At 52.6% G+C, this 15,814-nt stretch overlaps 1 protein-coding gene across 1 annotated transcript; it reads left to right on the top strand.

Annotated features, from left to right (window-relative positions):
- Nucleotides 1-6,192: 6,192 nt before the first annotated feature.
- On the top strand, nucleotides 6,193-7,712 carry LOC120675736 (mucin-19-like). Its single transcript, XM_039956945.1, has one exon. It carries the CDS (start codon nucleotides 6,193-6,195, stop codon nucleotides 7,414-7,416), a length of 1,224 nt encoding a protein of 407 aa, XP_039812879.1. The 3' UTR covers nucleotides 7,417-7,712.
- Nucleotides 7,713-15,814: the final 8,102 nt, after the last annotated feature.

Here is a 15,814-nt window from a genome sequence, read left to right as displayed (position 1 = left end):
TCAGTGTCGGCCGTACAGACCTAGTGTGTGGTCCGTTTCTTGCTACTCGATCAGTTGCCGACTGTGATTTGTTGCTACGGCTGTCACGGGTCCGCACAAACATGCATGTCTGCAGCTCAGTCCTAGGTTGCTGTACACGCTCAATGTCCGCACAACTTTGCTAAACATTATCTTGAGAAAAGTTGTTTCAATTTGGATTTATATATGTGTGCAACTAGGGCACTTGTGTTCTTTTGCTCCAGAGAATAATCTGCCCTTTTGGACACGCTTCTAGAGCGGACGTAGGACCCCGAGCAAATAACAAGGGCGCAGGAACCAACAGATTTGTCTTGAGGTCTGATGAATCGTTGTGCGCGTACGCGTGCCACAGCTGCTGGAAGCAGGGGCAGGCATCGCCGTCGGAACTGCGGAAACCTCCAGCCAAAAAATCACTCTGTTCGGCAGCTACAGTAGCCTCCAGCTCAACAGTATTTTTCTCTCACACCACTCCAGCATCAGTTTCCAGCCACCAGCTAGCCAATAGTATTTTTCTCTCGTACAACTCCAGCCACCAGCTCCAGCTGCATCACAACGAAGAGTGAATATGCATGTGCGCACGCACCGCGCGCGTTGATCGATGAGCATCGGCCGAGCCTGCAGGTAGCTAGTAGGCCTCGCTCGTTTTCGCATCCGTTCTTTTTTCTTTCCGATCCGTCACTGAGTCGATCCTAAGCTACTAGAGTTTCCCTCACGAGCTGCAACTACTAACCTGCAGCAACAGTGTGTGTATCTCGTACGTGCCAAATAAAGGCAGCGGCGCCGTGCCTGGTTGCCTGCATTGCAATTACAAGGGTTGGAGACAGCGCATTTGACACCAGTTTAGCGAGATCGAGGGCCTGTGGAAACAGCCCGGGCGGTCGGTGCAGTGCATTGGAAAGTATCAACCGGCAGGCACTCTTGGAATCTGAACCTGAACCTGTAAGGATTTTTTTTTTGAAAAGAAAACCTGTAAGGATTCTCAATGCAGAGCTAGCTACTGCCTATAGCTAGGGGCTACTATACCGGCGGCTAGCCAGTCCATAGATTGGACGATCCTTTGTCCACGGTGAAGTCGTGAAGAGAACTAACTAGAGAAGAGAAGGCATGCATGGAAACGGATAGAAAGCAACAAGCACCCCACGTGTTGCGTCTAGCGGCGCTTTCAGATCCAGAGAGATAGAGACGCGTCAGTTTAATATCACATCTGCACATACATGTTCTAATCATCAGCTAATCTAATGGTAGTAACGTAGTGCATTGGGGCAGTAAAACATCAGGCATTGCAAACTCAAGGCAAGGCAGTCTACACCATTCTGAACCCTCAATGGATCCATGTCGATGCACCACCATTTTTTTTTCTTTTTGCAACCATGTAGATGTTCCATTGGCTAGCTCACTGTCACTGCTGCTTCCCAGTTACCACGAGCATCAAGTGACTAGACCAATACAGCTGCAACGACGTCAGAGTGGCTTACCCAATAAGATCTAATGAACCTGCAGCTACGAAATTTTATTTGCCTGGTCTCGGGACGCATGCATAAACAATGGCGACCCGGTGGTCGCTGTCGCAAGGAAAGGTCACCCCCAATCCACGCACGCAGCAGGGCCGGTCGCCGTCGGCGACGTCGCTGTAAGCCTGCGGACGTGCGCCGATCCGAGCAGCGGGATCCGATGGCGCCACCATGCCTGCCCGCTCGCCGGGCGTGGTTTGGTTGCTGACTGGGCAACTGCACACACATGCCTTCGATCTCCTTCTTAGACCGGTGGTTGGAACAGATCAAATCTAGCTTTTCCTGCACCGCATTGTTCCTCCATCTTGGTTCGTCACCCATCACCAGGATGCTTAGAATATCCCGACATGGTCCTTGCCAAATCCGGAGCCGATCATCTTCTTTAGGGATCTTAATTCACCCTAGGTAACTAGATACACCTAGGCCCTCAGCAATGGCAGCTACTACCGGCTGGTCTGAATCGGCTGGGTGGTCTCTGACACTGACAGTAAAGCAGCAGCTGATCGACACGAGGTATGCTCCGAATTTTTTGGAAGGACCTAGACCTCTCTGCAGAAGATTAGTTGAATCTTTAAGTAAGCAGTGACGACGCTTGTTGCTGGGCTCCGTGCAGGTAAACCACTCAACAAAATATGGTCCATGGTGTGGCAGCCTGGCAGGACGTCGTCATTACAAAGTAATACGATCACTCGTGCTGGGCCATGTTCAGGATTTGGGAAATTTCGCTAGCTCCTAGACGCTACTACAGGCTACCGAAAATAGGAAAAACGCGACCCGACCTACTCTCCGACAATCCCTGGGGGGAGGGGGGAAAAAGGACTCTATAGAAGTAGCAGGTGATGTTTAAACAGCAGGAAAGCAATGTGCTTGAATCTGACCAACTCAAAAATGGGATTTCATGAAAATATTGTCTGTGTTGTCTGGATGGTGATACAAGTGAACGACTTTGCTGCTGTTCCTAGTTTTTGCGTGGGCCTGTGGGTGGCAAAAGTTCCACGAGTATACAGCAAAGCCCAAGAATTAGATGAGCCGACGGGCCTGGGTCCAAAGCCTGAACGAACGTTTCTTTAACTGGGCCTAGACAGCGGAACCATGAGCTCTGGGCCGAATTATGTGGCCAACATACGACCACAACAAAGCAAGCAGCATAAACCCAGCGTTTTTTTTTATCACCAGAACCGAGTAGGCCGGGCCATGAACAAAATTGCCGTCACTCCGACCGGGGGTACAAAATCCGGGCCCATGTAGGACCCAGCAAGGAAGCAAAAAAGCATCGACGACGCGACACGGAATTCCATGGCGAGGTGGCAGAAGATACCTGACACGATCGATCTCCTCCCCTCCGAAGAAAAGATACTCCGGCTGACACGAACACGAGCCTGCCTGCACGGAATCATCGTAAGCAGGCGCAGAGAGGCTGACGCGAAAGCGACCCAACTTGCTGCGCGTCTGCCCGCGCCGCGAATTGCGGCCGGAGACGTTGCCCCTTTCGGTGCCTGCGTCCGACTGCAGATCGGGTGGCAACCTCACAGGCTCGCTTTCGGGGTTCGCGGCCGCCTCGGGCAGCGCGGCGCGTCGACGGGTCATCGGCGGCCGTCGCAGATGCGGGCCAGGCGGCGCCGGCGCGGTCGGTGGCCGCCACCGGCCAAAGCGCCGACGCCGTCGGCATGAGCACGGGCCGTGGCCATCCGAAACCGACGGGTTCGTATCATCCGATGATGCCCGCACAGTCGCGGGATCTCAGGATTGTGTTCTGGTATGGTTGGGAGTCGGAGAAAGGAGAGGCAGCCAGTAGCCGCACATCCGAGATCCGACTGGGATGGGATCCCATCGGCGACTGTTCACCACTCGAGAGGATTGAGCGTGGACGTGAGCAGGCAGAGAGGCCCCTTGCGTTTTTGTGGTCCGACTGACATGCGCATCGCATGTTGTATAGTAGCAGCAGCATCCAAGCTTTTACAGCCGCCGTAGTAGCCCTGTTACCTCGTGAAATCACAACAGATACTGTACGGAGGAAGCATAGATCCAAGGGCTGTACACAGTGACGGAGCTGGGATTCAAATTGAGGGAGGCTCATTTTCCTTTCTTCTTCCTCCTCCTTCCTTTTTCTTCTTCTTTCTCCTCCTTTCTTCCTCCTCTTCTTCACTCATGCTTGAAAAATATTGAAAGGGGCTTGGGGGGCTCCATGGATTCTATGGAAGTAGGGGGGCTGGAGCACCCAGCACCCCCCCGCTCCGCCACTGGCTATACAGTCGGCACTCGGCAGCAGCAGTTACTTGCTGCACGCCATTTCCGGCGAGAGCTGAGCTGAGAGAGCTCGCTGCGCTGGTTGTGTGGACTGTGGTTGGGTATCCGAGGCAGGCACCTTTTTAAGCCGTTCGTGGTAGCAGAACGCATTATTGATCGGCGGTTGGTTAATCCGGGCAGGTCGGCTGCCAAGTTGCATGCATGGGCGCCACCATGTGATGACCCGGCCGGCCGCTCCTCCTCCACCATCATCTCCGCCTTTCCGGTAGCGCAGACTCGTGACCCGATTCGATTCCGGTTCCGGCGGGGTCACCAGCACCGCTCTACAGCCTCCCGACCTCCCTCCCCGCACTTCCCCTTGTCTGCTCCGATCGGTCGGTCCATGGCGCGACGAGGCTTCCCTGTTGCTTCCCCGCACCGTTGGGCAGCACAACTGCTGCTAGATTCCGCTCGGCCGAGAGCGCAACCGCAAGCCCGGCAACCACCGGCTGCGTGGTCCCGGACATGAGGCCTGGCGGCCGGCACGGCGGTGTGCGGGACGCACGCACGTATGATTGGAGCCGGCCGGCGGCGGTGCCCGCGACGCTGACACGGCGGCGACGGGTCAGCGGATTAATTCCGGTCAGCAGGCAGGTCGCCAGCTGCTTAACGGTAACCACCGGGGTTAGGTTAGAGGCGCGGCTGGCGTGGAGCGTGCGTGCGCTGGCTGCCTGAGAGGTCGCCCTCGCCCCGGCCGGCCGGGCACCGAGTCCTGGCGGCGGCCGCTCGCTATGGCGGACCCGTCCCCACGGCACGACCGCACAAGCTGTGGCTGGCAGCGTTGGTACGGTGTGGTACCAGTACTGTTGCCCACCAAACGGCGATAACACCAACTCGGCCGGCGGCCCCGTCACCATCAGCCGCAGATCAAGGTCTTCTTTAGTTGCAGGGTGTAAAATTTTTTGAAATAAAATTTTTCTAAATTTAAAGTACTAAATATAAATTAATTATAAAATTAATTACAGAACCCGTCTATAAATCGCGAGACGAATCTAACGAGCCTAATTAATCCATTATTAGAGGTGTTACTGTAGTGTTACTGTAGCAATTTAATATTTAATTACGCTCTAATTAGATTCATTAGATTCGTCTTGCGGTTTACAGGTAAACTGTGCAATACATTTTTTATTTCGTCTAGATAATCGCAGGCAAACTGTGCAATATGTTTTTTATTTCGTCCAGATTTAAATTTTCATGTTGATGCCGAATTTTTTTTTGGAATTTTGAATTATACAACTAAACAAGCGCCAACCCCCTGATAACGAGCACACGCTGTCTGAATGATATTGTTGGTATTCATGTGAGCTCGTTTTTACCGCAAAACAGCTGGGTTTTGGTGAAGCTATTCGGCTCAGCTGGCCAGCTGGGTTTGCCGCAACAGTACTGCAGACAGTACGGACATGTGGTGCCTAGCGAGCTTAGCTCCCGATGTGAACATAACAGTTACTTAGGCCGTGTTGAGATGTTTTGCAAAAAAAAATTGCGATGAAATCTTACTAATTTGAAGTACTAAATGAAGTTTATTTACAAATTTTTTTGCATAAATGGGTTGTAAATCGCGAGACGAATCTAATGATGCTAATTAATTCATAATTAATCAATAATTAGCGGATGGTACTGTAGTATTACTGTTACAAATCATGAATTAAATAGGCTCATTAGATTCATCTCGCGATTTACAGCCATCCATGCAAAAAGTTTTCTAAACAAGACCTTAACGGCACTTATGTCACACTTGAATAATTAGCGGATGATACTATAGTATTACTGTTACAAATCATGAATTAAATAGACTCATTAGATTCGTCTCGCGATTTACAGCCATCCATGCAAAAAGTTTTCTAAACAAGACCTTAACGGCACTTATGTCACACTCGCCTCGCCCCAACATTTCACCTCGCCTTGCTTGCTTTGGAGGGAGGAGAGAGGGGGTGGGGAGAGGGGGGCAAGTAAACGTGGTGTGGTGGCCTGGTGGTCGTCCCCCGAAAAGAGCGAGGGGGGCGCGCGTCCCCAGACAAAGATTTCAGAGCGCATATGCACTCTGCGGCTCGCGACAGGCGAGGTGGAAATCGGCAGCAGCGGCCGCACACCACCCATCCACTCGCCCGCCTCGATGCCATTGATAAATACGCGTCAGGTAGCAGCCCACGCCTCTCTTCCCTCCCTCCCTCCCCGCTTCCCCTGCTCTGCTCTGCACCTGCTCACTGTGCCATATGCCCCTGCGAGCCCATGGCATCCTGCTGAGAGCCTGAAATCCATTCCCCATTGCCGCTTGCAGCCGCCGCCTCGACTGGGTGTGGCTCCCAGATCCACGCCGCCGCTTCCCAGTAAAGCTGCTGTCGGCCGGTGGCGTCGCGCTGTTGTTGCTGAAGCGGCAATGGCGGACGCCGTGGAGGCGCTTCCTCCTCCTCCCCCGGAGAGCGGCGCCGAGTCCGGGAGGTCGTCGCCGTCCCCGACCGCGTCGCCGGAGTTCGAGTTCTGGATGGTGGGCAGGAACCCTTCCGCGTTCCCGGCCCCGGCCCTGCTCACCGCCGACGAGCTCTTCTCCGGCGGCGTCGTGCTCCCGCTCCACAACCTCCAGGCGGCGGCCCCCGACGGCGACGCCGCCCCTGAAGGCGACGCCGAGGGCGCCGCCAAGGACGCGGACTCCGCGGCGCTCCCGCTGCCAGAAGCGGAAGGCGAGGTCGCCGCGCAGCCGCTCGCGGAGTCCGGCATCGCGCCGACGCCTGACCTCCCCGCGGTCACGTTCAAGTGGAAGGACATCTTCAAGGCGGCCGGCGGCGAGGCCAAGGACCGCAAGAAGGTGGAGCGCCGCGTCAGCAGCGTCAGCGGGAACGCCGAGCTGATCAACATCAACATCTGGCCCTTCTCCAGGAGCCGCTCCGCCGGCCACTCCGCGGGCGGCGGCGCAGCGACGGGCTCCTTGAGCAGGGCCAAGCCAGCGAATCCGAATCCCAACGCCAGCGCCGGCTCCAGCGGGAGCGCCAACACCAATGCCGGTGCGAATGCCAGCGCCGCGAGCGCGCCGCCGGCCCCGCGCAAGGTGAGCAGCGCCCCGTGCTCCCGTAGCAACTCTCGCGGAGAGTCCTCCGGACCTGCGCCGGCCATTCCCGCCGCCGCTGCGGTTGCAGTTGCCGCCGCCGCCGCCGCCGCGGCAGCAGCACCACCGGCAGCAGAAGAAGATGCGACGGCCGCCCAGGCGGTGCCGTTGCCCACTCCTATCACCACCAGCAGCAGCAGCGCCTCATCCATGTTGAGGAGGCTGGTGCCCGGACAGGGCCGGAACAACAACAGCAACACCTCCGGCGGCACTGGCATCCGCGTCGGGCGCCCCAGCCCCGTGTGGCAGCTGCGGCGCAACAAGCTGCAGCAGACCGCCGCCGAGCAGAAGCATGCCAGCGCCAAGAAGAAGGCCACGCCCGCCCCAACACCCACAGCAGCCACCGAAGCAGCCGGCGACGACAAGGCGGCGCCGAGCGTGGCCGCGCCCGCGGCCGGGTGCCGGAACAACGCGGGTTGCTCGGAGGGCGCTGCCGAGGAAGGGAACCCGCCGCAGGGGCTCTTCGGGCTCCGCACCTTCTTCTCCAAGAAGGTGTACTGATCCACCGGCAGAGCAGACCACGGGCGAGGCGTTGTACATACAAATTCGAGCTCTAGGCTCGTTCTTCCACATCTTTACCTTACGTCCCTCTTCCTTTTCTTTTGCTTTTTCTCCGTCCTCTCCTCTAATTCAACTGCTAGTAGCTTCTTCAGCTCGTTCTCGTTACTGTACTGCAACCTCTGCTAAGCTCTTAGTGCTCACCTCAAGCAGCAAAGCTATGCATCTGATCGACCATGAATCAAGCACCCATGTACGAGTAAACGGTAACACGCCTCATCCATGCCACTGGTGTGCAAGTGTGAAATGGTGAGGGGCCGTTTAGTTCCCAAAATTTTTTTTCTCCTGCATGAAATATTAAATATAATTAAACAACAAAATTAATTGTAGGATGTACACGATGAGACGAATTTTAATTTTTTAAATCTAATTTGTGTGATTAGCTATAAGTGCTACAGTAATTCATATGTGCTAATAATGCGGTCAAAAGTCTCAAAAGATTCGTCTTATGATTTTTAAGAGAGTTCTAAAATTATTTTTTTAATTAGTGCCCGAAAAATACTTTTGATATTTAGTGAAACAATCCATGTGATCTTTAAATCAAAAATTTTCGCTAAAACATGGGATGATGGGTCGGTGGTGACTCTGGCCAGAGTGCCCTGGGACGACGGGACGTGACGAGATGCCAAATGATTTGGGGGCAAAAGGCTGGGGAAAAGCCGGTGGCAGGCCGCTGTTGGGCGTGGCCTCTGCAGCGTTTGTCCCGTCGGGCGATCGATCGAGCAGCGTGGGGTGGAATTGGATCGAGCGGCCGGGGACGGGACCGAGGGATAAGCAGCAGCAGCAGCAGCAGCGCATGCGGCCCCGCGCGTCGCAACAAGCTGCGGCGCGGGGGCGCATGGGTTCGTTCGTTCGGCACCAGGGCGCGCGACACCGGCCACGGCTATCCATTCCCACGGGCCGGGCGGCGCACGCCCGGAACGCACACGCACGCCTGCGCCGCGCGCATCGGGCGCACATGCTGGGATCTCGCTGGCTGGCGGCCGCATTATTCTACAGGTTCCTCCGTGCCACCGCCCATGCTGAATCGCTGGGCGCTCCTGCTGCTCGATTCGTGCCCGGCATGCAGCCGGAGCCAAGCACTGGATCCCCTCCCCGCTGGGCCCGGATGGTGCTGGACCATGCGCCCGTGCCTGCCTGTCGTCCCTGCCCGGGCGCCCTGCAACCAGATTTGCAACCATCAGCCAGCCCCGCGATGGATGGGATGGGATCGACCGAGCTGTGGCTGTGGCCTGTGGGAGCCCCAGCGCCGGTGGGATGAAGGGCCAGCCGGTAACAAATAACCCCACACCCCTACTTGGCTACTAGCATCTACCCTAGCGCAGCAGTAATGGCCGTGCTGGTACGCCGCGTTGGAAAGGTAAGATAATGATTTAGCTTGCTGCTAACTGTAAAAGTTCAGGCGTTTTACATGTTTTTGTAAAAAAAAATTGTATGGGAATTTTACCAATTTGAAGTACTAAATAAAGTCTATTTACAAAACTTTTTACACAGATGGGTTGTAAATCGCGAGACGAATCTAATGATGCTAATTAATCCATGATTAATTAATAATTAGCGGATGGTTACTGTAGCATCACTGTTGCGAATCATGGATTAAGTAGGGTCATTAGATTCGTCTCGCGATTTACAGCACAACCATGTAAAAAGTTTTGTAAATAGACTTCATTTAGTATTTTAAATTAGCAAGATTCCTTTAAACTTTTTTGTGTTTACAGTTTTTTTGTTTACACGGAGTGGAAACTAAACATGTTCTCATTTTTACCGTTAGACCTTCTCCAAAGGACTAGCGACGTCGCCGGTGGACGTGGAGGAGAGAGGGATGAGAAACCGGCGCAGGTACAACTTCGTGAAGCGTGCATAAGAGAGAGAAATGCATACTAGATATGCGACTATGGTTTTGTTTGGCTCCAGGATTTTTTCAGAAGTCCCTATCACATCAAAAGGAATCTTACTATTTTATAGTATTAAATAAAATCTGTTTATAAATGTTTTTTTACAGCTGAGTGCTTTTTCGCGAGACGAATCTAATGAGCCTAATTAATTCATAATTTGCTACAGTGATGCTACAGTAACCATTCGCTAATCATAGATTAAGATACCTCATTAGATTCGTCTCGCAGTTTAGTCCAAGGGTTCTACAGTTAGTTTTATAATTAATATTTATTTAATACTTCTAAATACTAAAAAGTCCCTAGGACTTTTTTGAGTCCCTGTTTCTAAACACCCCCTAAATTCTCGCTAGCGAGAGACTTTTAGCACTGTTGATTGAATAAAATATTGAAATGCATACTAGATATGCGACTAAGTTCTCGCTAGCGAGAGACTTTTAGCACTGTTGATTGAATAAAATATTTCTTCAGCTGACGATGTCGCCCATCATTAGAGGAGGTCTTATATATAAGTGGTTTAGCTCTCCACCATTAATACACGGTCTACTTATCTACTCTCTCCGTCTCTAAATAAGTGTCGTTTCGCTTCCCGAAAAATAATTTTATGTTAAAAAATATTAATAGTTATGATACATAATTAGTATCACTGGAAAGATATTTGAATCTAGTTTTTTAACAAAATTATTTGGAGACTCAAATGTTGCACATATTTGCTACAAATTGAGTTAAATTTGTGGCAAGTACACCAACAACGATACTTATTTAGGAACAGAGAGAGTATCTCCCAAAGTTTCTAGATTTTTATGTCGAAGCTGGGTGTCAACCTACTTTCCCTCTTTTTCCTCTTATTTCATCTCCACCTCATTATTCAGTTTGTTTGTGGTTCACCATAATACCTACTCGAAGTAGAGGCGGCGGATGTACCGTGGTTTGGCGTTAAAGGATCGCTGTCTCTTCTTAACTGCGCGGCTAGCCCAGCGTCTCGTACGAGCGCCGTGCCGGCGCGGCAAGGCGCCCGGACACAAGTTGGCTCGCAACTACTAGCTACGAGAAAAGCCGCGCGGTTCGCATCGAAGTCGATTGAAATTTAAGTTTAAGATTGACCTGAGGGCAGCATCTAGGCGAGTACAGCATCCGAGCCTGATGGTGACTAATCTAATCACGGATGCAGGCAGGATTAGGCAGTACGGGCCCGGGCCGTCGGATCGGGGCGCCACGCGAGAGCAACTGAGCAAGTGGGCCGGCAGCGCCTGACCCCGGAGCCTGGATGAGGAGTAGATTATGCTACGCAGCCTTCGCTTCGAGGTTGCTCACGACGCGCAGCACACTCACAATCCTTTCTGCTTTTTTTTTCTTTGGACAAAAGGTGCAGCCCGGGCCGGAAGAGGAGGAAGGTGGGAATCAAAAGGAAAATCAGCAGCTTTGACGTATCATGAGCCCCTTGAGATTTGGGCTGGGGCGGCAGAGCGACAGGGATGGCTCCGCTCGTCAGAGAGAGGGAGACGACTATGAATGGAAATGGGTCGGGTCGATCTATTGGATAGTTTACCCGATCCATAAAAATATGGCCAATGGGTTCTAGAAGCCGATTCTAAATTTCAAAATAAGTCAATAGAGCTGAAATCTATTTTTCAAAATGAGTCAATAGAGCCGAAATCTATTGACCCAATAGGTATTATGGGTCGACTCAATTGTCATATTAATAATTTTTTATTTAATTTATTGGTTTTCTTCATTCTTTTGAATAAATACAACTGGTCATAAGTTGTTAGATTCTATATACTTCAAAATATAGTGATGAATATTATACGTTAGAAGTGAAAATGAATAAAATTAAAATCATGGATCGCTAGTAAACATATTTAATTTGATGCATTGCTAACAATCTTAATATATTATTGTGATAGGTTTTAATCTTGAATCTTATCTTTTTTTAAAGTGTTGATAGTATTTATAGTTTAGAATTATAAAAAAAATATGAGTCGACCCATAATATCTAATAAACCATTAAAGTCATAACATATAGGAAAAATAGGTCAACCCACGACCTCTGGGATTGGCCTGGAGGCCATGGTGCCGGGTCCAACACCACCCGGGCCGGGTCGGCCCGTTCCAGTCTCGAGAGACGACAGACGAGAGGAACCGTGCTGCGGCGACCGGCGCCGATGCCGGTGGATTCGATCGATCGGCGACGAGCGAGCGAGCGGTGGCATCGCACTTAAGGCTGGGCCGCGGGGTGTTGGTGGTCTGGTTGCGTTGCAGGCAGGCGGGGGACGGTGGTGGTGCCAGCCCCAGGGCCGTGCGCACATGCCGTGTTGGGAACGGGCGAATCGGTTCGCCCGGATCCATGCGTTGCACGGATGGATGGTGCCGTCGCCGGATGGCTAGGGCCCCGGCCCCCGGGGTTGTTTCCTTTCCTTTCCTCTGAGGAGCGAGCGATTGGACGGACGGATAGACCAAGGGGATTCAGCTGCCGACGATTCAGAAGTGATAGTATGCGTCATGCGGTTAGGCTGACCACAGCGGAGGGAGCAAGAGCAAATTTGCTCCCTCCTCGTTTCCCATGCCCTCTCTGTCTACAGTGCCAAATAGTGCATCTACAGTGTCAAACAGTGTATTTACTCCTTCATTTCCTCCTTTCACTGTGGACGGTCTTATGGCACTGCCTGTCTCTCACTCTATGTCTGTCACCGTATGTGAGCTTTGGTTGGTAGTAGATAGTACTAGTAGTAGAGTTGGTAATGGTTTGAAGTTTATTTTTTAAACTTGCCCGAATGGTTCGAATCGAACACGGTTCCGATGAACGATATAGTGTTAGTACGAGCTTCTTGGGCTGGTGGTCGAGATGCATGCTTGTTAAGGTGTGAGCACAAAACACGGTTCCTCTTGTTTCTTCGCTGCTACTAGAACATGCTAACCATGCCTGCACCCCATGGTATATTGGCCCTGTTTAGTTCCAGCGCAAAAAAATTTTGCGTTGAAATCTTACTAATTTGAAGTACTAAATGAAGTCTATTTACAAAACTTTTTGTACAGATGGGTTGTAAATCGCGAGACGAATCTAATGATGCTAATTAATCCATGATTAATCAATATTTAACCCATGGTTACTGTAGCATCACTGTTGCGAATCATGGATTAAGTATGCTCATTAAATTCATCTCGCGATTTACAGCACATCTATACAAAAAGTTTTGTAAATAAACTTCATTTAGTACTCCATGCATGTGTCGAAACATTTGATGTGACGGTTTTTTTTACGTTTACGGAGTTTATGGGGCGGGAACTAAACATGGCCATTATATTATATAGCAGTAATAAGATCCACAGCCTGCGGGTTCGATTTGTCGGTGAACGTACGTGCAGTGCTACCGCATCGGTGGGTGAACCCGCACGACGAGGAAGGATCAGCTTCGGAACACATGGACGACGGATCCCTTTCGCGGGATGACAGGAGGGCCCGCGCGCTGCTGCTCCCGGTAACAGTCACTTCCCTTCGCGCTGCTGCTCAATCTCCAGTTGCTCGCCATCGCATTCGCATCATCAGAGGGGCCGGGCGCGCGCTGCCGCGGCCCCGCGTCACCATCAAAGATCGCGGTGGCATTAGGGATCCGTGTTTAGTTGGCGGATGGTGTAAATGTAAAAAAAATTTCGACAGAATCTTATCAATTTGAAGTACTAAATGAAATCTATTTATAAATTTTTTTGCACAGATAGATTGTAAATCGCGAGAAAAATCTAATGATACTAATTAATTCACGATTAATCAATAATTAGCGAATGGTTACTGTAGCATCACTGTTGTAAATAGACTTCATTTAGTACTTCAAATTAACAAGATTCCTTCGCAAAATTTTATGTTTTTGTGTTTACGGTGTGGTAAGGAGTAGGGGTCTCAGATCGATGCAAGTCGGGGGCGCAGGGAGGACGGAGCCCGAGTGAGGAGTAGGGGTCTCAGTTCGATGCAAGTCGGGGGCGCAGGGAGGACGGAGCAGTCACGGGGGGAGGACCGGAGGAGCTCAGGAGCAGGAGACCTTGCAGCTTGCACGCCGCAGGCCCGGGACGGAGGACCTGCTCAGCTGTTCCCGCATCGGCCGGCACATTACTCCGCGCCGCGCCGCGCCGCGCAGCTAGCGTGGGCGCGCACTGGGACTGGGACTGGACCTGGGCAGCTAGCGCGCGCGGCCGGCAGGGCACGTACGTGCGCGCAGGGTTGTCAGTGCCAGTCGTCACCCGGCGGCCCCCATGCCATGGCCATCGCAGATGCAGATCCAACGTGCATCGTGGTGGCAGTGGCACTGGGGTCTCCGCGCGTGCGCCAATCATGACTCAGTTGGTCCGTCTTGTGGCCTCCTGGGATCCCGTCCACGGCGCCGCTCGGACTCGGCAGTGGGCAGACACGGGCGCGTGCTCCTCCGTATTTATGCAGCTAGGAGTTTGTTAGTACCGTTCCTGAGACTGACTCTGATCCAACTAGGCCTCGGTGCTCATCTCGGCCCAAGCTTCCAAACATGTGTGTATCTGGCCGTGAGTGGATTCGGCCCGAGTAGTGGTGTGAGTGAGCTGGCGCCTGCGTGCGCGTCGCGTTGACGGGTTCCTTGCTTAAGAGGAAAGAAGGAGTAGAGCTCCGGCATGTATGAACAAACACAACAACTCTCTCATGGAGTAACCTGACCTCCGACCGAATTCCCTCTCTTCCTCTCGCGAACTCTTCCTCTGATCCGCTCCTCTCTCCTCGGTAGCTAACATCCTGGTATCAGATTCACTGTCCTGGATCCCCTTCCCCCTCACGATCACTTTACCCGACTCCAAAAGCGCGCCGGTGCCATGGATCCCGCCGTCAAGCTCGTCCTCAACGAGATGCAACAGCGGTTCTCAGAGGACCTCCACAAGGGCCTCTCCGAGCACGACGACAAGTGGGATCAACGATTCCTCAACCTCGAGCACACCCAGAGCGCTCGGTTGGATCGCCAGGAGGAGGCGGCGCAGGTGTTCGACGATTGGCGCCCGCGCATCGAAGCCACCGTCGACAACGTCAAGCTCGAGCTCGGGAAGGTCACCCGCTTCTGGGATCGCTCCTTCCGCGAGCGCGCCGTCCAGGAGCCTCCGATCTTCCCCAGCCCGCAGTCGGCGATGGAGCGCCTACCTGCTCCTACCGGCATCGACAGCCCCAATGGGCACCGTGTTGATCCACAACCCCGGGATGAAGGATTCGGATCCGTGCTGATCCAGTCCCACATCTCGGTCAAGGGTGCGTCCTCTCACTCATCCCCCAACCCTCACCCCCATCCCTCCCCGGTGTCCTCTGGTTTCTCGCGGGACAATCCGCTTCTCGGCAAACTCCCCAAATTACACTTCCACCGATTCGATGGCGACAATCCCCGCCTCTGGATCTCTAGATGTCAGGATTATTTTGAGATGTACTATGTTGATTCCAGTTTTTGGGTTCACCTTGCTCTGAATCAACTCGATGGTGCAGCCACACATTGGTCCCAATCTGTGGCCAAACGTCTTAAATAGTGTTCGTGGTCCGAATTTTCGTCTATGTTGCTTGAGCGTTTTGGTCGGGATCAACAGGAATCCTTGATCCGTCAGCTTTACCACATCCGCCAAACCACAACAGTCACTGATTATGTCGATCGATTCTCTGAACTTGTCGACCAGCTCATTGCTTATGAACATACCACTGATCCCATGTATTACACCATTCGATTCCGGGATGGCTTGCGAGATGACATTCGTTCTGTTGTACAAGTTCAGAGACCGTCTACTCTCGATATTGCTTGTTCCCTCGCTTTGTTGCAGGAGGAAGTGGCCGGTCCGGCGTCTCGACGGGATGCTCGTCGTCCTGATGATGGGTTTCAGTGGAGGCCGCCGCCTCCCAGAGGGCCTCTACCACTTCCGGCACCGCCTCGCGTGGACAAGCCGCCTGCTCCATCCCTCGTTTCAGCAGACGACAAGCATGCCGCCGACTCCGGCAAGCCATCGGTCGACAAGTTTGCGGCGCTCAAAGCCTATCGGCGCGCTCGCGGTCTCTGCGACAAGTGCGCTGAGCATTGGCGTCCGGGTCATCAGTGCGCGACGACAGTACAGTTGCATGTCGTGCATGAACTCATGGACCTTCTCTCTTCGGATGTGGGTGATCATGTTGGGCTGTCCGATTCGGCAGACACATATCCCGGCTCTTCTACTTCGAGTGATCAGGCACACTTGTTTGCCACTCTCTCCTTGGATGCTCTCGCAGGCTCAGATGGTCCCAAGACAATGCGATTCATGGGCTCTCTTCAGGGACAGGACATTCTGATTTTGGGCGACTCCGGTAGCACCCACTCTTTTGTGAGTATTTCAGTGGCCGCTCGTCTCCAGGAAGTCTATTTATAAAACTTTTTGCATGGATGGGCTGTAAATCGCGAGACGAATCTAATGAGCCTACTTAATCCATGATTTAC

The sequence above is a fragment of the Panicum virgatum genome, chromosome 5N (assembly GCF_016808335.1).
Source record: "Panicum virgatum strain AP13 chromosome 5N, P.virgatum_v5, whole genome shotgun sequence".
Lineage (NCBI taxonomy): Eukaryota > Viridiplantae > Streptophyta > Magnoliopsida > Poales > Poaceae > Panicum > Panicum virgatum.
Note: the sequence above shows the minus strand (reverse complement) of the source record. Positions and strands in the feature narration are given on the sequence as shown.